General features: G+C 47.9%; 1 protein-coding gene across 2 annotated transcripts in view; it reads left to right on the top strand.

Moving 5' to 3' along the window:
- The window catches only part of TIPIN (TIMELESS interacting protein), a 144852-nt gene extending 140686 nt beyond the window's left edge, over positions 1-4166 (top strand). For both annotated transcript variants that reach the window (XM_063925573.1, XM_063925575.1), the window contains exon 8: positions 3162-4166. In XM_063925573.1, coding sequence (XP_063781643.1) covers positions 3162-3376 — 215 coding nt within the window. In that variant the 3' untranslated portion in view covers positions 3377-4166. The remainder of the gene's footprint in view (positions 1-3161) is intronic.
- The last annotated feature ends 11529 nt before the right edge of the window (positions 4167-15695 follow it).

Consider the following 15695-nt stretch of genomic DNA (forward strand, 5'->3'; position numbering starts at 1 on the left):
GGATAAAAACTTTGATTTTATACCAAAAGTTGTTTCAGCTATCGCTTGTTTATCATCATAAACAATTATTCCCTTAGAAGATGACGACCCTGTGAGATACTACTGATAGAAAAATGTTTTAAACAATTGCATCTCTGGGTTCTACTGTAGAAACCAGTGTGGTCATGGCATCTGTTTCTAGGGCGCTTAGAATCTGGATGAGTAATTTGTATGTGACACACAGAATAATGAAACTAATCAGCTTTATGTAAAAACCTGGATGCCATTAGAGGAGCATATTTTGTGTGCCAGACTCCAGAGATGCAATGATTCTGCCCAAAGGCATATCCCCTATTGTCGTAGCAAGAAGAGCATTATGGTTATGCTTGTGTACTGTTCAACAGTCAAATAATAGTTTGTTTCTTCCTTTTGAGGTTGGATCTCTCTTTGGGGGGAAAAAAGTTGGATGAGATAATCCAAAGAGGTTCAGAAAATAAGATACAATTATCTATGTTAGTAGAAAATCAGTTTTTCACTTAATTTTCCAGGTAGCAAATTAAAGAAGCTAGAGCATACTATCCTTGAATTCAGTGCACTAGAACATACCACGGCAATACATCACAACATCCTTTATGTCAAATTTATGAAAGACAGTCCAGAACATGCCATTTACTATCCAAAATCCTGCTTTTCCTGTAGGTGGCAAATCTATAGATTTGTAAGATCCCATACAAGTAGGGCCAGTGTTCAGATTGCTCCCCACTACCACCACTTTCTGGGATTCTGTTGTCTGACACAACAATTACAAATCACTGGCTAACCTTTCGGCCTTTCCACTGTGTCAAGAACATTTACGAAAAATATTAATGTTGTGTTGTGGCATTTCACTTTTGGAAGACCTACTTTTAGGCCATTTGATGCTCCTCTCAGGTCAAGACTCGGGCGGTTGAATTTCTTGGGTGGATCATTAATCGCAACCAAAACCAATTTGTTCCATCCCAAAAACTTTAAATTTTTAGGGATGTTCATATTCATAGAAGGACAAGGCATTTCTTTCCCTAGTCAATATCTGAGAATTTCAGGGTCTGGCCAAGGAGATACAATCTCTGACAGTCATTACGGAGAGTATGCTTAAGCCCCTTCGGATGGTTTCTTCAGATACAGCTTCCTACCATGCATAAGCTGCCTGGTGCCTGAGGAAACCTTTGGAAGAAATATTCAAACTTTGTGATCACAATCCTGGCAGCTTGGATTAGGTGACCAAAACTTGGAAGTCTTTCACAGAGGTGGTAACCACCAGAATTTCAGGAAGAGGGAGTTGTGATCTCAGAGCCACAGTGGATTGCACAGATTACAGATTCAACTCTTAGTGGCTATAGTGCCCACCTAGGCAACAACGAGGCTCAAGGTCTCTGGATACAGAAAAAAAAAGCAAAGTAGTCAGAATTCCAGCCTTTTTCATCTGTGATGACAAAACATCTAACAGACTTCAACAACTGTACAGTGGTGATCTTCTTAAGAGAAGCACTGAGATGATGGTGATAACAGTTCTGGGCAGAAAGCATTTTAATTTCTTCAACAGCCTTTCATACTGCAGGCAAGAAGAACAGTTTGCGGTTAGCTGGAGTCTTCCCCTCTGGTGTATGTGCCTAAAAAAGCCTATTCCTATCTCAGCTGCTCTTAGAGCATGGCTGGTAAGGGGGAGGCCACCTTGACATCTATTTTAACGGCTGAAAGAGGATTGCTATACCCTTATCTGGTCTAAGATGGGTGAACAAAGCTGTGGAATGGTGGTTGTATTATTTAGAAGAGAGACTCAGATTCTGGTTGACTGCTCTGAGTTGCACACAGTAGTGAGGTACCTTTATATCTTTTTGAGGTCCTTTGACACGATTCGTCAGCCGGGATTTAAGCAGGCAGTGCCCTTGGTTTGCAGCTGACTAATAGATACTTAATCAATTACTGCTGGAATCACTTCCTTTTGTGAAGTGTGGTGTTCTGTTTGGCCAGGGTAGGAAAAGATTATTCCTCCTCCTGTACTGAAGCCTCTGGGTCCCTCCTTTCACTCGATGAGCACAGCAAGAAGCCCATACTTCCTTGGCTAATAGTCACCTTACAGAGGACTGCTAGAAGGAAGCGGTTGTGGGCAGGCAATCATCCAGGTCTTAATGGGTCCTTTTTCCCTTTCCTCAACCTAAAATCCCTCCTATAACCTTATGTACAGGTTTCAACATGGAGTCACTCAGATTGGTTGTAAACCGTATGGAAGAGAGAATTTATGGGGGTTTATTTACCAAGCCGCTTCTCGGTGTGTTTAAGACTGAAAATTAAAAGTGCAATGCTTTTAAAGTCAAAAAATGTCAATTGTCCTCATAGGTTGTTTCAGATAAAGCTTCCCCAGAAATGGAACAAATCTCACTTGCAGTTAACATCACAGTGCATTGAGCTGGTGACCAGTGTACATCAGTCTCTTTGGTGGTTGGCTATCTACTTCTTACCATTGCTGTGGTAAAGAGGGTGTCTGAACTGGCAGCGCTCACCTCTTATACCCCATTATTTACAGTTAGACCTCACTGGATTTAATGGTAAGTACAAAAATACTGTTGTATTTTGGAGGTGTCACCTGCTGCTGGCTCTGTGCGCCTGTGCGCCCCCCCCCCCCCCCCCCCCCATGCTATGGCAACCAACCTGGCAATTTGCCGGGTCGGGAAGCCAGAAGATAGTCTCCAATGCCGGATTCCAGCCAGGAAAGACCCATTTCCAATATCCGGGTGGGATCTGGCATTGGAGATGTGAAAGGGGTAACAGAAATAGCTTGAATTACAACTTGGGGCATTTTATAAAGAATATTGCACCTCTCATTCACAGTGCAGACTTAGTAACAGGTCAGTAACCTACGCAAGGGGCTAGCAGAAGCAAAATAACAAAGGTGATTTTCCACGTAGATTTGTTATTTGTTAAATCTATAATTTGATGGGGGTTTTTTGGCAGGCGTGGCTAATCTGTGGCTCTCCAGCTGTTTCAAAACTATTCATCCCAGCATGCCATGCCACAAATAGGAAAACTGTGGTAGGACATGCTGTTTCACAACAGCTAGAGAGCCACATGTTGGCTTAGCCTGTTTTATGGGAATGAGAGTTATGGAGAAAAGTATTGCTGACATTTCCTGCATTGTATTTTAGCCCTGGCTCCATCTCAGCCACCAGCACCTGATCTGGAGGATATTCCTGAGGATTTTGATGTGGATTTGCTTGAGGCTGTAGATAAAACAGTGGAAACTCTAACCCCACCACTGGAGCTGCCAACCAGTCCTGTGAGGATAGAAGAAAGTCCTACAGACCAGGAACAGCCCCCCACTGAAATATGTTCTGAGATGTCAAATGACACTGAAGATTAATGGCTATACATAACTTTGTTATTTAATAAACAATTTTATTTAAAGTAATGTTTCACCAATACAGTTAAGTATGACTAGAAATGTGTTTGCTTTCTGCTATATAATACTGTAGTGGCCTTCGATCAGTTGAAATAATTACGAATCGGGTTCATGGGGATCATAGACTAACATTACTGAGTGGTGCAAAGGTGCACTAAAGCCATACTCCAGTGGTTTCCAAACACAAGGCACCCCAACGATCCAGGTTTTAAGGATAGTCATGGTTGAGTACATATGCTTAAATCAAAATGACTGTGGTACTAATTAATTCACCTGTACTAAATCATGGATATCCTTGAGGACTGTGTTTGGGAACCACTGCCATAAGCAGATATTTGCTGTGATTGTCTAATGTCTATTACACCTAGAGCAGAGGTTCTCAAACGTGGTCCTCAAGGCACCCCAACAGTCCAGGTTTTAAGTATATCCATGCTTGGCCACAGGTTACTTAATTAGCACCTCAGTCAATTGGATGTAACTATTGTATTGAACCATGGATATACCCAAACCTGGACTGTTGGGATGCCTTGAGGACCGCATTTGAGCAGCTCAGACCTAGAGAACTGCTGCTTGGTGAATTTTATTGCAAATTTATACTTTTCAGCAATAGTGGTAAATGATTATTATCGTCTGCACACAGGTGTTATATTCCCTTCTTGTACATAACACTCTCACCTCTTCCTGACTTGGAATATACTAGAATGCATAAAGTTTAACTATTCGTGTAACAAATAAAAGGATTTATTATTCAGGTTGTTTGTTTTTTAAATATATTTCTAGACACAGCACTACCCACATGATGCCAGTCTTGGTTTAATGTTTGGATTAAGTTATTATTTTATGAGTGAGAGTAGTGTCATAATGCTTTGGAAGATCACTGTTTTGTGTAAGATTGAGCTGACAGCTGCAGCCAGGAAATTGGCATATATAAAATACTGGTCTGTAAGGGGAGGTTCTTAAATTTTTCTCTTACGTCCTAGAGGATGCTGGGGTCCATATTAGTACCATGGGGTATAGACGGGTCCACCAGGAGCCATTGGCACTTTAAGAGTTTAACATGTGTGGGCTGGCTCCTCCCTCTATGCCCCTCCTACTAGACTCAGTTTAGAAAATGTGCCCGGAGGAGCCGGTCACAGCTAGGGGAGCTCAGTAGTTTATTTTAGAGTTTATTTTACAGGGAGGCTGCTGGCAACAGCCTCCCTGCATCGAGGGACTGAGGGGGGTGGAGCAGTGTCCGCCCTGCGGGGTCTGAGCCACTGTCTCTGCTGACTGGACACTGAGCTCCAGAGGGGATAGATCGCTCTCCACCGCAGGGGAACGCTCACCCCTGCAGCATGCCACCACCCCCTTACAGAGCTGAAGTGTGGCGAGTGAGTCATCGGCTCCCTAACCAGCAGGGAGCCGATGTGAAGATGGCGGCTACAGGGTAGGAGCGCAGTACTAGCTGCGCTCCTGTGGCTCAGCGTTACTTGGTGCGGCGCTGTGAGGGGCGCCCTGAGCCAGTCGCCTTAACCCTACACTGACCAGTAAGCCTGTCGGGGTCTGCGGATCTCAGCCAGCACAAAATCCTCAGGCCAGTATAATCTTGGAAGAGCGGGAAGACCGTGCCATTAAGGAGGCGGAGCTTCTCCTCAGAGCGGACCCAGCAGCGTTCTGCGCCATTTTCCTGACTGCAGACACGCTGCCAGTGGAAGAGCAGTCCCTCCAGAGCACCTCCAGCTATCTACGGTACCAGGGGGTTGTAGAAAGGAGGGGAGGCTGTGTCACCTATTAAGGGACAAGGGTCTCCCTATACCTATATAGCGCTGTGTGTGGGTTGGCTCCAATCTCTGTGTCTCTCTGCCATTCTTGGGGGGGTGGGGGGGGACTGTCTGTCTTCCCTGTATGTATGTGGGGTGTACAAGCAAACATGTCTAGAGACTCTGTCTTATATGCTGCAGAAGATTTATCTTCACAGGAAGATCTCATCCCATGTAATCAGGATTGCACTGTTGTAGTGCAGATCCCAGCTAGAGAACCGGAGTGGTTAGCCTCTTAGGTGGGCTATTGCTCAGATTTCTGAAAGGATTGCAAGGACTGAGCATGCAACTCAGGTATTGCAGCCCTCTATGGCAGTATAGTCCGATACTGCTCCCTCGGGGCCCCCTGCGGTACATTCTCACAAATGTCCTCTTGCCCAAATTATGCAGGATGACACGGATACCGATTCTGACACAGCAGACGGTGATGGGGATATGTCGAGGGTGACTGCATCACTTGCTAAGGGGGTGCAGTTGATGATTGAGGCCATGCGGGATGTGTTACATATTTGACACACCTCCTGAGCAGGTTAAGGAGGCCTTTCACAGATAGTAAGAAAGCCCCTCTAACCTTCCCGGCATCTAAGGAATTAAATACTATATTTGAAAAAGCCTGGCAAAACTCGGAGAAAAAATTCCAGATTCCTAAAAGGGTTCTGGTTGCTTTTCCCTTCCCGGAAGACGATAGAAAAAAAAAATGGGAGTCTCCGCCTATAGTTGACTCCTCTGTCTCCAGGCTGTCAAAACAGGTGGTCTTACCAGTCCCTGGGTCTACCGCGTTGAAAGACCTGGTGGATCGCAAAGTGGATGCTACGCTCAAATACATATACACGGCTCAGGGGCTATACTGCAGCCTACTATTGCCTGTGCATGGATTTCAAAAGCTATAGCAAAGTGGTCAATTACTCTGCAGGAGGACTTGACTATGATGGATAAAGGTGACGTTGATTTATTTTTACGTAACATACAGGATTCTGCAGGGTTCCTGGTAGAATCCATGAAGGATCTGGGTTCTATGGCTGCGAGGATCTCCTCTATGTCCGTTTCGGCTCGCAGGGGTCTCTGGCTACGCCAATAGTCTGCGGACGCGGAATCCAGAAAAAGTGTGGAGAGCCTTCCCTATACAGGTCAGGCTCTGTTTGGGGAGGCGCTAGATGCGTGGATTGCCACGGCTGTCTCCTTTTCTCCTCTCAGCTGCATCAGCTACGAAGAAGCCTTTAACTCCCAACACGTCAGTCCTTTCGGGCCGCTAGGCCTAGAAAGAACAAGCCCTCTCACACCTGCTTTAGAGGTGGTCGTGCCAAATCCAAAAAGCCTGCTCTCGCAGGTTCCCAGGACCAGAAGCCTGCTTCTGGTACCTCAAAGTCCTCAGTATGACGGTGGACCGCAAAGCCTGGAGGTAAGTCAGGTGGGAGCAAGACTCTGGCATTTCAGCCACGTCTGGGTGTCAATATCCTGTATCCAGGGGTCCAGGCTAGACGTGTCCCGGGGGTACAGGCTGGAGTTTCAAACTCTCCCACACTGATTCTTCAAATCAGGCTTGCCGGCAGACAGCTGTTCTACTGGGCGCTATCTGAAAATTGATAGTGTCCGAGGTCATTGTTCCAGTTCCACCTCATCAGTTGAACAAAGGTTACTATTCAAACCTTTTTGTGGTACCGAAGCCGGATGGTTCAGTAAGGCCAATTCTGAACTTGAAATCTTTGAACCCTTATCTCAGGGACTTAAATTTCAAGATGGAGTCTCTGAGAGCAGTTATCTCAGGACTGACGGAGAGGGAGTTCCTGGTGTCCCTGGACATCAAGGATGCGTACCTCCACATTCCCATTTTGTCGCCGCATCAGGCTTATGAGGTTTGCACTGTTAGACGATCATTATCAGTTTCAGGCATTGCCATTCGGTCTCTCCACGGCGCCGAGGGTCTTCACCAAGGTGATGGCAGAGATGATGGTTCTCCTCTGCAAGCAGGGGGTGAACATAATTCCATATCTGGACGATCTGCTGATCAAGGCATCGTCCAGGGAGAATTTGTTAAGATCCATCGCTCTCACGACGCATCTGCTCAAGGAGCACGATTGGATCCTGAACCTTCCAAAGTCTCATCTGGAGCCGACAAGGAGGCTGTCTTTGCTGGGGATGATCCTCGACACGGAGGTGCAGAGGGTGTTTCTACCGGTGGAGAAAGCGTTGGTGATTAAATCCATGGTCCAGGATGCCTTGAAGCCTGCCCGGGTGTCGGTTCATCAGTGCATCCGCCTTTTGGGGAAGATGGTTGCTTCCTATGAGGCTCTGCAATACGGAAGGCTTCATGCTCGATCCTTTCAACTGGATCTCTTGGACCAGTGTTTGGGATCTCACCTACACATGCACCAGAGGATATGTCTGTCTCCGAAAGCCAGGATTTCGCTCTTCTGGTGGCTACAACTACTACACCTTCTGGAGGGCCGAAGGTTCGGAGTTCAGGATTGGATTGTTCTAACCACGGGTGCAAGTCTAAGAGGTTGGGGAGCAGTCGCTCAAGGGGAAGGTGGTCGTCAGGAGTCCCTTCTTCCGCTAAACATCCTGGAGCTAAGAGTCGTATACAACGGCCTTCTTCAAGCAGCACACCACCTACAGGATCGGGCTGTTCAGGGTCAGTAGGAAAACGTGACCACAGTGGCCTACATCAACCGACAAGGTGGAACGAAGAGCAGGGCTGCAATGTCAGAGGTGTAAAAAATCCTCCTCTGGCAGAAAGGCACGCTGTAGCGATGTCAGCAATCTTCATTCCGGGAGTAGACTACTGGGAAGCGGACTTCCTCAGCAGACACGATCTCCATCTGGGAGGTTGGGGCCTCCACCTGGAGGTGTTCGAGGAGGTAACTGGTTGGTGGGGGGTTACTCACAGACATGATGGCCATCCACCTCAACAAGAAGTTGCCGGAGGTACTGTTCCAGGTCGAGGGACCCACAGGCAGTGGACGTACTGGTAACACCGTGGGTGTTCACATCAGTGTATGTGTTCCCTCCACTTCCTCTAATTCCGAAGGTTCTACAACTTGTAAAAAGAACAAAAGTTCTGGCAATCCTCATTGCTCCAGACCGGCCAAGGAGGGCTTGGTCCGTGGATCTACTGCTGGATGATCCAAGGCACCTACCTCTTTGAGAGGATCTTCTACTGCAGGGGCCGTTCACTTATCCAGACTTACCACAACTATGTTTGATGGCATGGCTGTTGAGTGCCAGATCTTAGCTCGGAAGGGTATTCCGAGCGAGGCTATTCCTACCCTGATACAGGCGAGGAAGGAGGTAACGTCTAAACATTACCATCAAATTTGGAAAAAATGTGTCTTGGTGTGAATCTAAGAAATTTCCTTCGGTGGAGTTTCAATTTGGACGTTTTCTCCTTTTTTCCTGCAAGCAGGTGTGGATAAGGGCCTGAGATTGGGCTCCATCAAGGTCCAGATCTCAGCTTTATCCATTTTCTTCCAAAAACAGTTGGCTAGTCAACGGCACCCTGGCATCAATGCATTTTAAAACCAAAATAACTCCCACAAGCCTCAAAAGTGCTTCGCCCATGCTATTCTACAACCATGCATAGAACACTAAATATAACATGTTAAAACACTATCTATACATTTACAGGGGAGGCATTTGCCGAACGCCGGTATATCGTAGTACACCCCATGTACAGTATATGGTGCGTAGCACAGATTTGTTAATTTAGAAACTGGCAAACATGCCATGAGTTTATCGTGTGCGATGGGTCTCTGCCCACAATACCAAAAGTAGCTATTTTGAAATGCATCCTCTAATCCAGTGTTTCTTGCACCTGGTCCTCATTTAACCCTAACAGTACTTGCTTCTCTAGCATCCATAAGGGATATTGAGGAATTAGGACGATGGGGTCCAAAGGAGCGAATGCACTTTAAATTTCTTCAACTGGGTGTCATCTCAGCTCACTGCTAATACTCAGAAAACTTGACAATGGCAGAAGGCTGTTGCAGATCTAGCTGCAAGGGCAGATGTTCCACAGCCCCCCTTCTCTAGAGCTCTACCTTACTCTCAGACTCTGATGAGGAGATACAGGAGGAGGGGGAGAACTTGGATCCTGTTACTGGGTATTCCCCTTCTACTCAGGGTATTGAGCCCCTCATTCTTGCTATACAGGACGTGTTAAAACTCCCTCTAGAGGACGCTGCGGCACAGCAGTCATTTTTTCTTAACAGAACAAACTAATTGTCACTTTCCCTGATTCTGCAGAGCTAGATGACTTGTTTAAGTTAGCCTGGAAAAATAGGATTTTAATTACCTACCAGTAAATCCTTTTCTCTTATGTCCTAGAGGATGCTGGGGTCCATATTAGCACCATGGGGTATAGACGGGTCCACCAGGAGCCATTGGCACTTCAAGAGTTTAATAGTGTAGGCTGGCTCCTCCCTCTATGCCCCTCCTACCAGACTCAGTTTAGAAAATGTGCCGGGAGGAGCCGGTCACAGCTAGGGGAGCTCTACAGAGTTCTCTTCGGAAAAGTTTATTTTCTTTATTTCAGAGTTTTGATTTTTTTTTCAGGGAGGCTGCTGGCGACAGCCTCCCTGCAGCGTGGGACTGGGGGGGGGGGGGAGGCACTGCCCCCGCTGACGGGACGTTGAGCATCAGTGGGGTCTGCTCGCCCCGGCAGCCAGCCGCCACCCCCTCAGGGAGCTGAAGTGTGGCGAGTGAGTCACTGTCGTCCTGCCCCCCCCCCCTTGGAAGCGGGGGGACAGTGTGAAGAAAGCGGCTAGAGGGTAGGAGCGCGGTCTTAACCGTGCTCCTGGAAGGCTCAGCGGTACTGCGGTGCAGCCCTGGGCCAGCTCTGGACACTACCCTGACCACAAGCAGCCTGTCAGGTCTGTGGATCTAGGCCAGCATAAATTCCTCTGGCCAGTATAATCTTCATTGAGCGGGAAGACAGCGCCATTGAGGGGGCAGAGTTTCTCCTCAGAGCGGACCCAGCAGCGTTCAGCGCCATTTTCCAGCCTGCAGCTCACTGCCAGTGGATGCCAGGTCCCTCCTGAACGACTCCAGCGATCTGTACGGTACCAGGGGGTTGTAGAAGGGGGGGGAGACTGTGTTAAGGCTGTGTCACCTATTAAGGGACAAAGTCAGCGTGGGTTTAGGGTCTCCCTATACTCTAACAGTGCTGTGTGTGGGTTGGCTCCAATCTCTGTGTCTCTGTGCCATTCTTGGGGTGAAACTGTCTGCCCAGTACCCAGTGTGTTTTGAGGGTGTGACACAACATGTCTAGGGACACTGTTTCATATGCTGCAGAGGATTTGTCTTCCCAGAAAGATTCCATTTAATCAGGATTGCACTGGTTTAGCACAGATCCCAGCTAGAGAGCCACAATGGTTAGTCTCTCTGAGGGGGACTATTTCTCAGATTTCTGATAGAGTTGCTAGGACTGAGCATGCCACTCAGGTCCTACAGTCCTCTATGGTGGTATGGTCTGATATTGCCTCCTCGGGGTCCCCTGCGGTACATTCTCACAAACGTGCACTTGCAATTATGCAGGATGACACGGACACCGACTCTGATGCTGCAGACGGGGATGTGCTGAGGGGGACAGCATCACTTGCCAATGGGGTGCAGTTGATGATTGAGGCTGTTAGGTATGTTTTACACATTTCGGACACAGCTCCGGAACAGGTGGAGGAGGCCTTCTTTACAGATAATAAGAAGGCCCCCCCCCCCCCCCCCCTCACCTTCCCGGCATCCAAATAATTAAATGCTATTTTTGAAAAGGCATGGGAAACTCCCGAAAATAAATTCCAGATTCCCAAGAGAGTCTTGGTGGCTTTTCCCTTCCCAGAGGGAGATGGGAGTCCCCACCGATAGTCGACGCCTCTGTCTCCAGGCTGTCTAAACAGGTGGTATTACCAGTCCCGGGATCTACCGCGTTAAAGGACCCCGCAGATCGCAAGGTGGATGCTACGCTGAAATCCATTTACACGGCTTCAGGAGCTATATTGCTGCCTACTATAGCCAGTGCTTGGATTGCTAAAGTTATTGCCAGGTGGTCAATCACTCTGCAGGAGGAATAGACTACGCTGGACAAAGGTGACGTTGATTTATTTTTACGTAATATTCAGGATTCTGCAGGGTACCTGGTGGATTCCATGAAGGACCTGGGTTCCATGGCTGCGGGGATCTCCTCTATGTCCGTCTCGGCTCGCAGGGGTCTCTGGCTGCACAACTGGTCTGCGGACGTGGAATCCAGGAAATCAAACCATACAAAGGTCAGGCTCTCTTTGGGGAGGCACTGGATGCGTGGATTGCCACGGCTACCGCGGGTAAGTCACCTTTTCTCCCCTCAGCTGCACCGGCTACGAAGAAGCCTTTTTCATCTACCATGTCACAGTCCTTTCGGCCCGCGAGGCCTAGAAAGAATAAGCCTTCGCACACTTTCTTCAGAGGTGGTCATGCCAAAGGAAAGTAGCCTGCTCCCGCAGGTTCCCAGACCCAGAACCCCTAAGTCCTCCGCATGACGGTGGACAGCTAGGCCTGGAGAAAGGTCAGGTGCGGGCAAGACTCCGGCAATTCAGCTACATCTGGGTGTTGTCTGGTCTGGACCCCTGGGTCCTGGATATAGTGTCCAGATGGTACAGTCTGGAGTTTCAGGATCCCCCGCCTCACTGTTTCTTCAAGTCGGGCTTGCCAACCCTGCTGGCAGATAGGACAATTCTTCTGGAGGCCATCAGAAAATTGGTGGTGTCAGAGGTCATTGTTCCGGTCCCATTTCAGCAGTGGAACAAGGGTTGTTATTCTAACCTTTTTGTGGTACCAAGCATATCTCAGGTTTGCGCTGATGGACGATCACTATCAGTTCCAGGCACTGCCGTTTAGCTTCTCCACAGCACAGAGGATCTTTACCAAGGTGATGGCGGAGATGATGGTTCTCCGCAAACGGGGTGAACATAATTCCATATCTGGACGATCTCCTGATCAAGGCGTCGTCCAGGGAGAGGTTGTTGCGGTCCATCGCGCTCACGATACAGCTGCTCAGGAGGCACGGTTGGATCCTGAACCTTCCAAAGTCTCATCTGGAACAGGCAAGGCGGCTGTCTTTCCTGGGAATGATCCTCGACATGGAAGTGCAGAGGGTATTTCTCCCGGTGGAGAAAGCGTTGGTGATTCAAGCAATGGTCCGGGATGTCCTAAAGCCTACCCGGGTATCGGTTCATCAATGCATACGCCTTCTGGGGAAGATGGTTGCCGCCTACGAGGCTCTGCAGTACGGCAGGTTACATGCTCGACCTTTTCAGCTTGACCTATTGGACCAGTGGTCGGGCTCTCACCTACACATGCACAAGAGGATACGCCTGTCTCCGAAAGCCAGGATTTCACTCCTGGTGGCTGCAACTTCCGCACCTTCTGGAAGGGAGAAGGTTCGGAATTCAAGATTGGATCCTTTTAACCACAGATGCAAGTCTAAGAGGTTGGGAGCAGTTGCTCTGGGGGAAACCTTTCAGGGACGATGTTCGGATTAAGAGTCACTTCTCCCAATAAACATCCTGGAACTCAGGGCCGTATACAACGCCCTTCTGCAAGCAGCACACCTTCTACAGGATCGGGCTGTTCATGTGCAGTCGGACAATGTGACCACAGTGGCCTACATAAACCGACAAGGCGGAACGAAGAGCAGGGCTGCCATGTCAGAGGTGTCAAAAATCCTCATCTGGGCAGAAAGGCACGCGGTGGCGATGTCGGCAATCTTCATTCTGGGAGTAGACAACTGGGAAGCAGACACGATCTCCATCCAGGGGAGTGGGGCCTCCATCCAGAGGTGTTCGAGGAGGTAACCGGTTGGTGGGGGGGTTCCTCACATAGAAATGATGGTCTCACGCCTCAACAAGAAGTGGTGGTGGATGCACTGGTAACTCCGTGGGTGTTCAAGTCAGTGTATGTGTTCCCTCCACTTCCTCTGATACCAAAGGTTCTTCAGCTCGTGAGAAGAACAAAGGTTCTGGCAATCCTCATTGCTCCGGACTGGCCAAGGAGGGCTTGGTACGCGGATCTTCTGCTGGAAGATCCATGGCCTTTACCTCTTCGGGAGGATCTGCAGGGGCTGTTCGCTTATCAAGACTTACCGCGGCTAAGTTTGACGGCATGGCGGTTAAGCGCCAGAACTTAGCTCGGAAATGTATCCCGAGTGAGGTCATTCCTACCCTGATACAGGCCAGGAAAGGGGTAACGTCTAAACATTACCATCGCATTTGGAAGAAATATATTTCTTGGTGTGAGGCCAAGAAGTGTCCGGCGGTGGAGTTTCAACTTGGACGTTTTCTCCTTTTCCTGCAAACAGGGGTGGATATGGGACTGAGATTGGGCTCCATCACGGTCCAGAACTCTGCTTTGTCCATCTTCTTCCAAAAACAATTGGCTGTTCTTCCTGAGGTTCAGACCTTTTTGAAAGGGGTTCTGCACATCCAGCCTCCCTTTGTGGCGCCTATGGCACCATGGGATCTTGATGTCGTGTTGCAGTTCCTGCAATCTGCTTGGTTTGAGCCTCTACAGGAGGCCGATCTAAAGTTCTCACGTGGAAGGCGGTCACCTTGTTGGCCTTGGCTTCTGCACGACGCGTGTCGGAATTAGTGGCTTTATCTTGTAAAAGGCCCTAACTGATCTTCCATGAGGACAGGGCAGAACTTAGGACTCGTCCACAATTCCTGCCTAAGGTTGTGTCGGCTTTCCATATCAACCAAACTATTGTGGTGCCAGTGGCTACTGACTCAATTACTTCAAAGGCCTTGTATGTAGTGAGGACTTTGAAGATTTAAGTGAAGAGGACTACTCGTCATAGGAAAAGTGACTCTGTTTGTCCTCTATGATCCCAAGAAAAGTGGATGTCCTACTTCTAAGCAGTCGATTTCGCGCTGGATCAAGTTCACTATACAGCATGCCTATTCCACGGCAGGTTTGCCGTGTCCGAAATCTGTAAAGGTCCGCTCTACTCGTAAAGTGGGCTCTTCCTGGGCGGCTGCCCGGGGTGTCTCGGCGGTACAACTCTGCCGAGCAGCTACTTGGCCTGGATCGAACACGTTTGCCAAGTTCGATACTTTTGGCCTCTGATGACCTCAAGTTTGGTCAAGCAGTGTTGCAGGAACCTCCGCGCTCTCCCTCCCATACTGGGAGCTTTGGTACATCCCCATGGTACTAATATGGACCCCAGCATCCTCTAGGACGTAAGCGAAAATAGGATTTTGGTTACCTACTGGTAAATCCTTCCCTGTCCGTAGAGGATGCTGGGCGCCCGCCCAGCGCTTTGTTTTCCTGCATTAGTTTTTTTGGTTCAGTGTTACCTGGTTCCTAGGTAAGTTCTGCGTTATTTACTGTTTCAGCTATTGCTGAGTTGTTCTGGCATGTTGGCCGGATTCGCATGTTAGATAGTGGCGAGATTCATACTAGCTCACACAGTGTAATTCCTTCTCTCGAAGTATATCTTCTCCTCGGGCACAGTTTCTAGACTGAGTCTGGTAGGAGGGCCATAGAGGGAGGAGCCAGCCCACACTATTAAACTCTTAAAGTGCCAATGGCTCCTGGTGGACCTGTCTATACCCCATGGTACTAATATGGACCCCAGCATTCTCTATGGGCTACGAGAAAAGGATTTACGGGTAGGTAACCAAAGTCTTATTTTCTCGTAGTCTGTAGAGGATGCTGGGGTCCACATTAGTATCATGGGGATGAACCAAAGATCCCAGAATGGCAGGGAGAGCGCGGAGGCTCCTGCAGAACCAGTAAAAAATGGTTTTGTAAGAACTGCGCTTATCAACTACACTACCTGGCAAACTGGTGGCTGCTGTGAACTGTGAGTAGGTGTACTACAAGACACCACTTATGAGAAGGGCATATATCAGAATATAAGTAGTTCAGCGCTCACCCTTGTTTGTATTGGCTAGACCTAATCATATGAAAAACACACTTGTATACAGGATTCTATTTTTAAACAATAAATATACATGAACCAAATTAATTCACAATATCCATATTTTATTGATAAAAATTATATATAGTGTAGGTTATCTTCAAAGAAAAATTAATGTCTATATACCGGTATATAACTTACAAACATATAAGACTGGACACACAAACAGGACAATTCCCTGTGGGTACACTTAATAGCGTTTTACCCCACTTGGGTGGAGACGGGTTTTTCTCAAAAACCGTTTCCGCAGTCTCTAAAAATCCCACTTGGATATCCAAAGTATTTCCTGAATGGATATTATTTCTGTACTGGTTAGAACCCCCCTTAGGGTGTAAAAGTTTTCCTCCAATATGGATTCAATTTCAACAGTCTCTGTATGATGAACTCTAAAGTTACTAATGAAATGTGAGGTCAAGCAGTCTGTTTCAGGGGTTGTTGGTAGTATATTTAAATGGAAAATATTCCTACCGTTTCTATCAGTCAAATTCTGAAGCACTCCCCCCACCTGCAAGTGTTGTTATTTACCCTCCGGTGT

This window comes from Pseudophryne corroboree, chromosome 6 (assembly GCF_028390025.1).
Source record: "Pseudophryne corroboree isolate aPseCor3 chromosome 6, aPseCor3.hap2, whole genome shotgun sequence".
NCBI classification, from domain to species: domain Eukaryota; kingdom Metazoa; phylum Chordata; class Amphibia; order Anura; family Myobatrachidae; genus Pseudophryne; species Pseudophryne corroboree.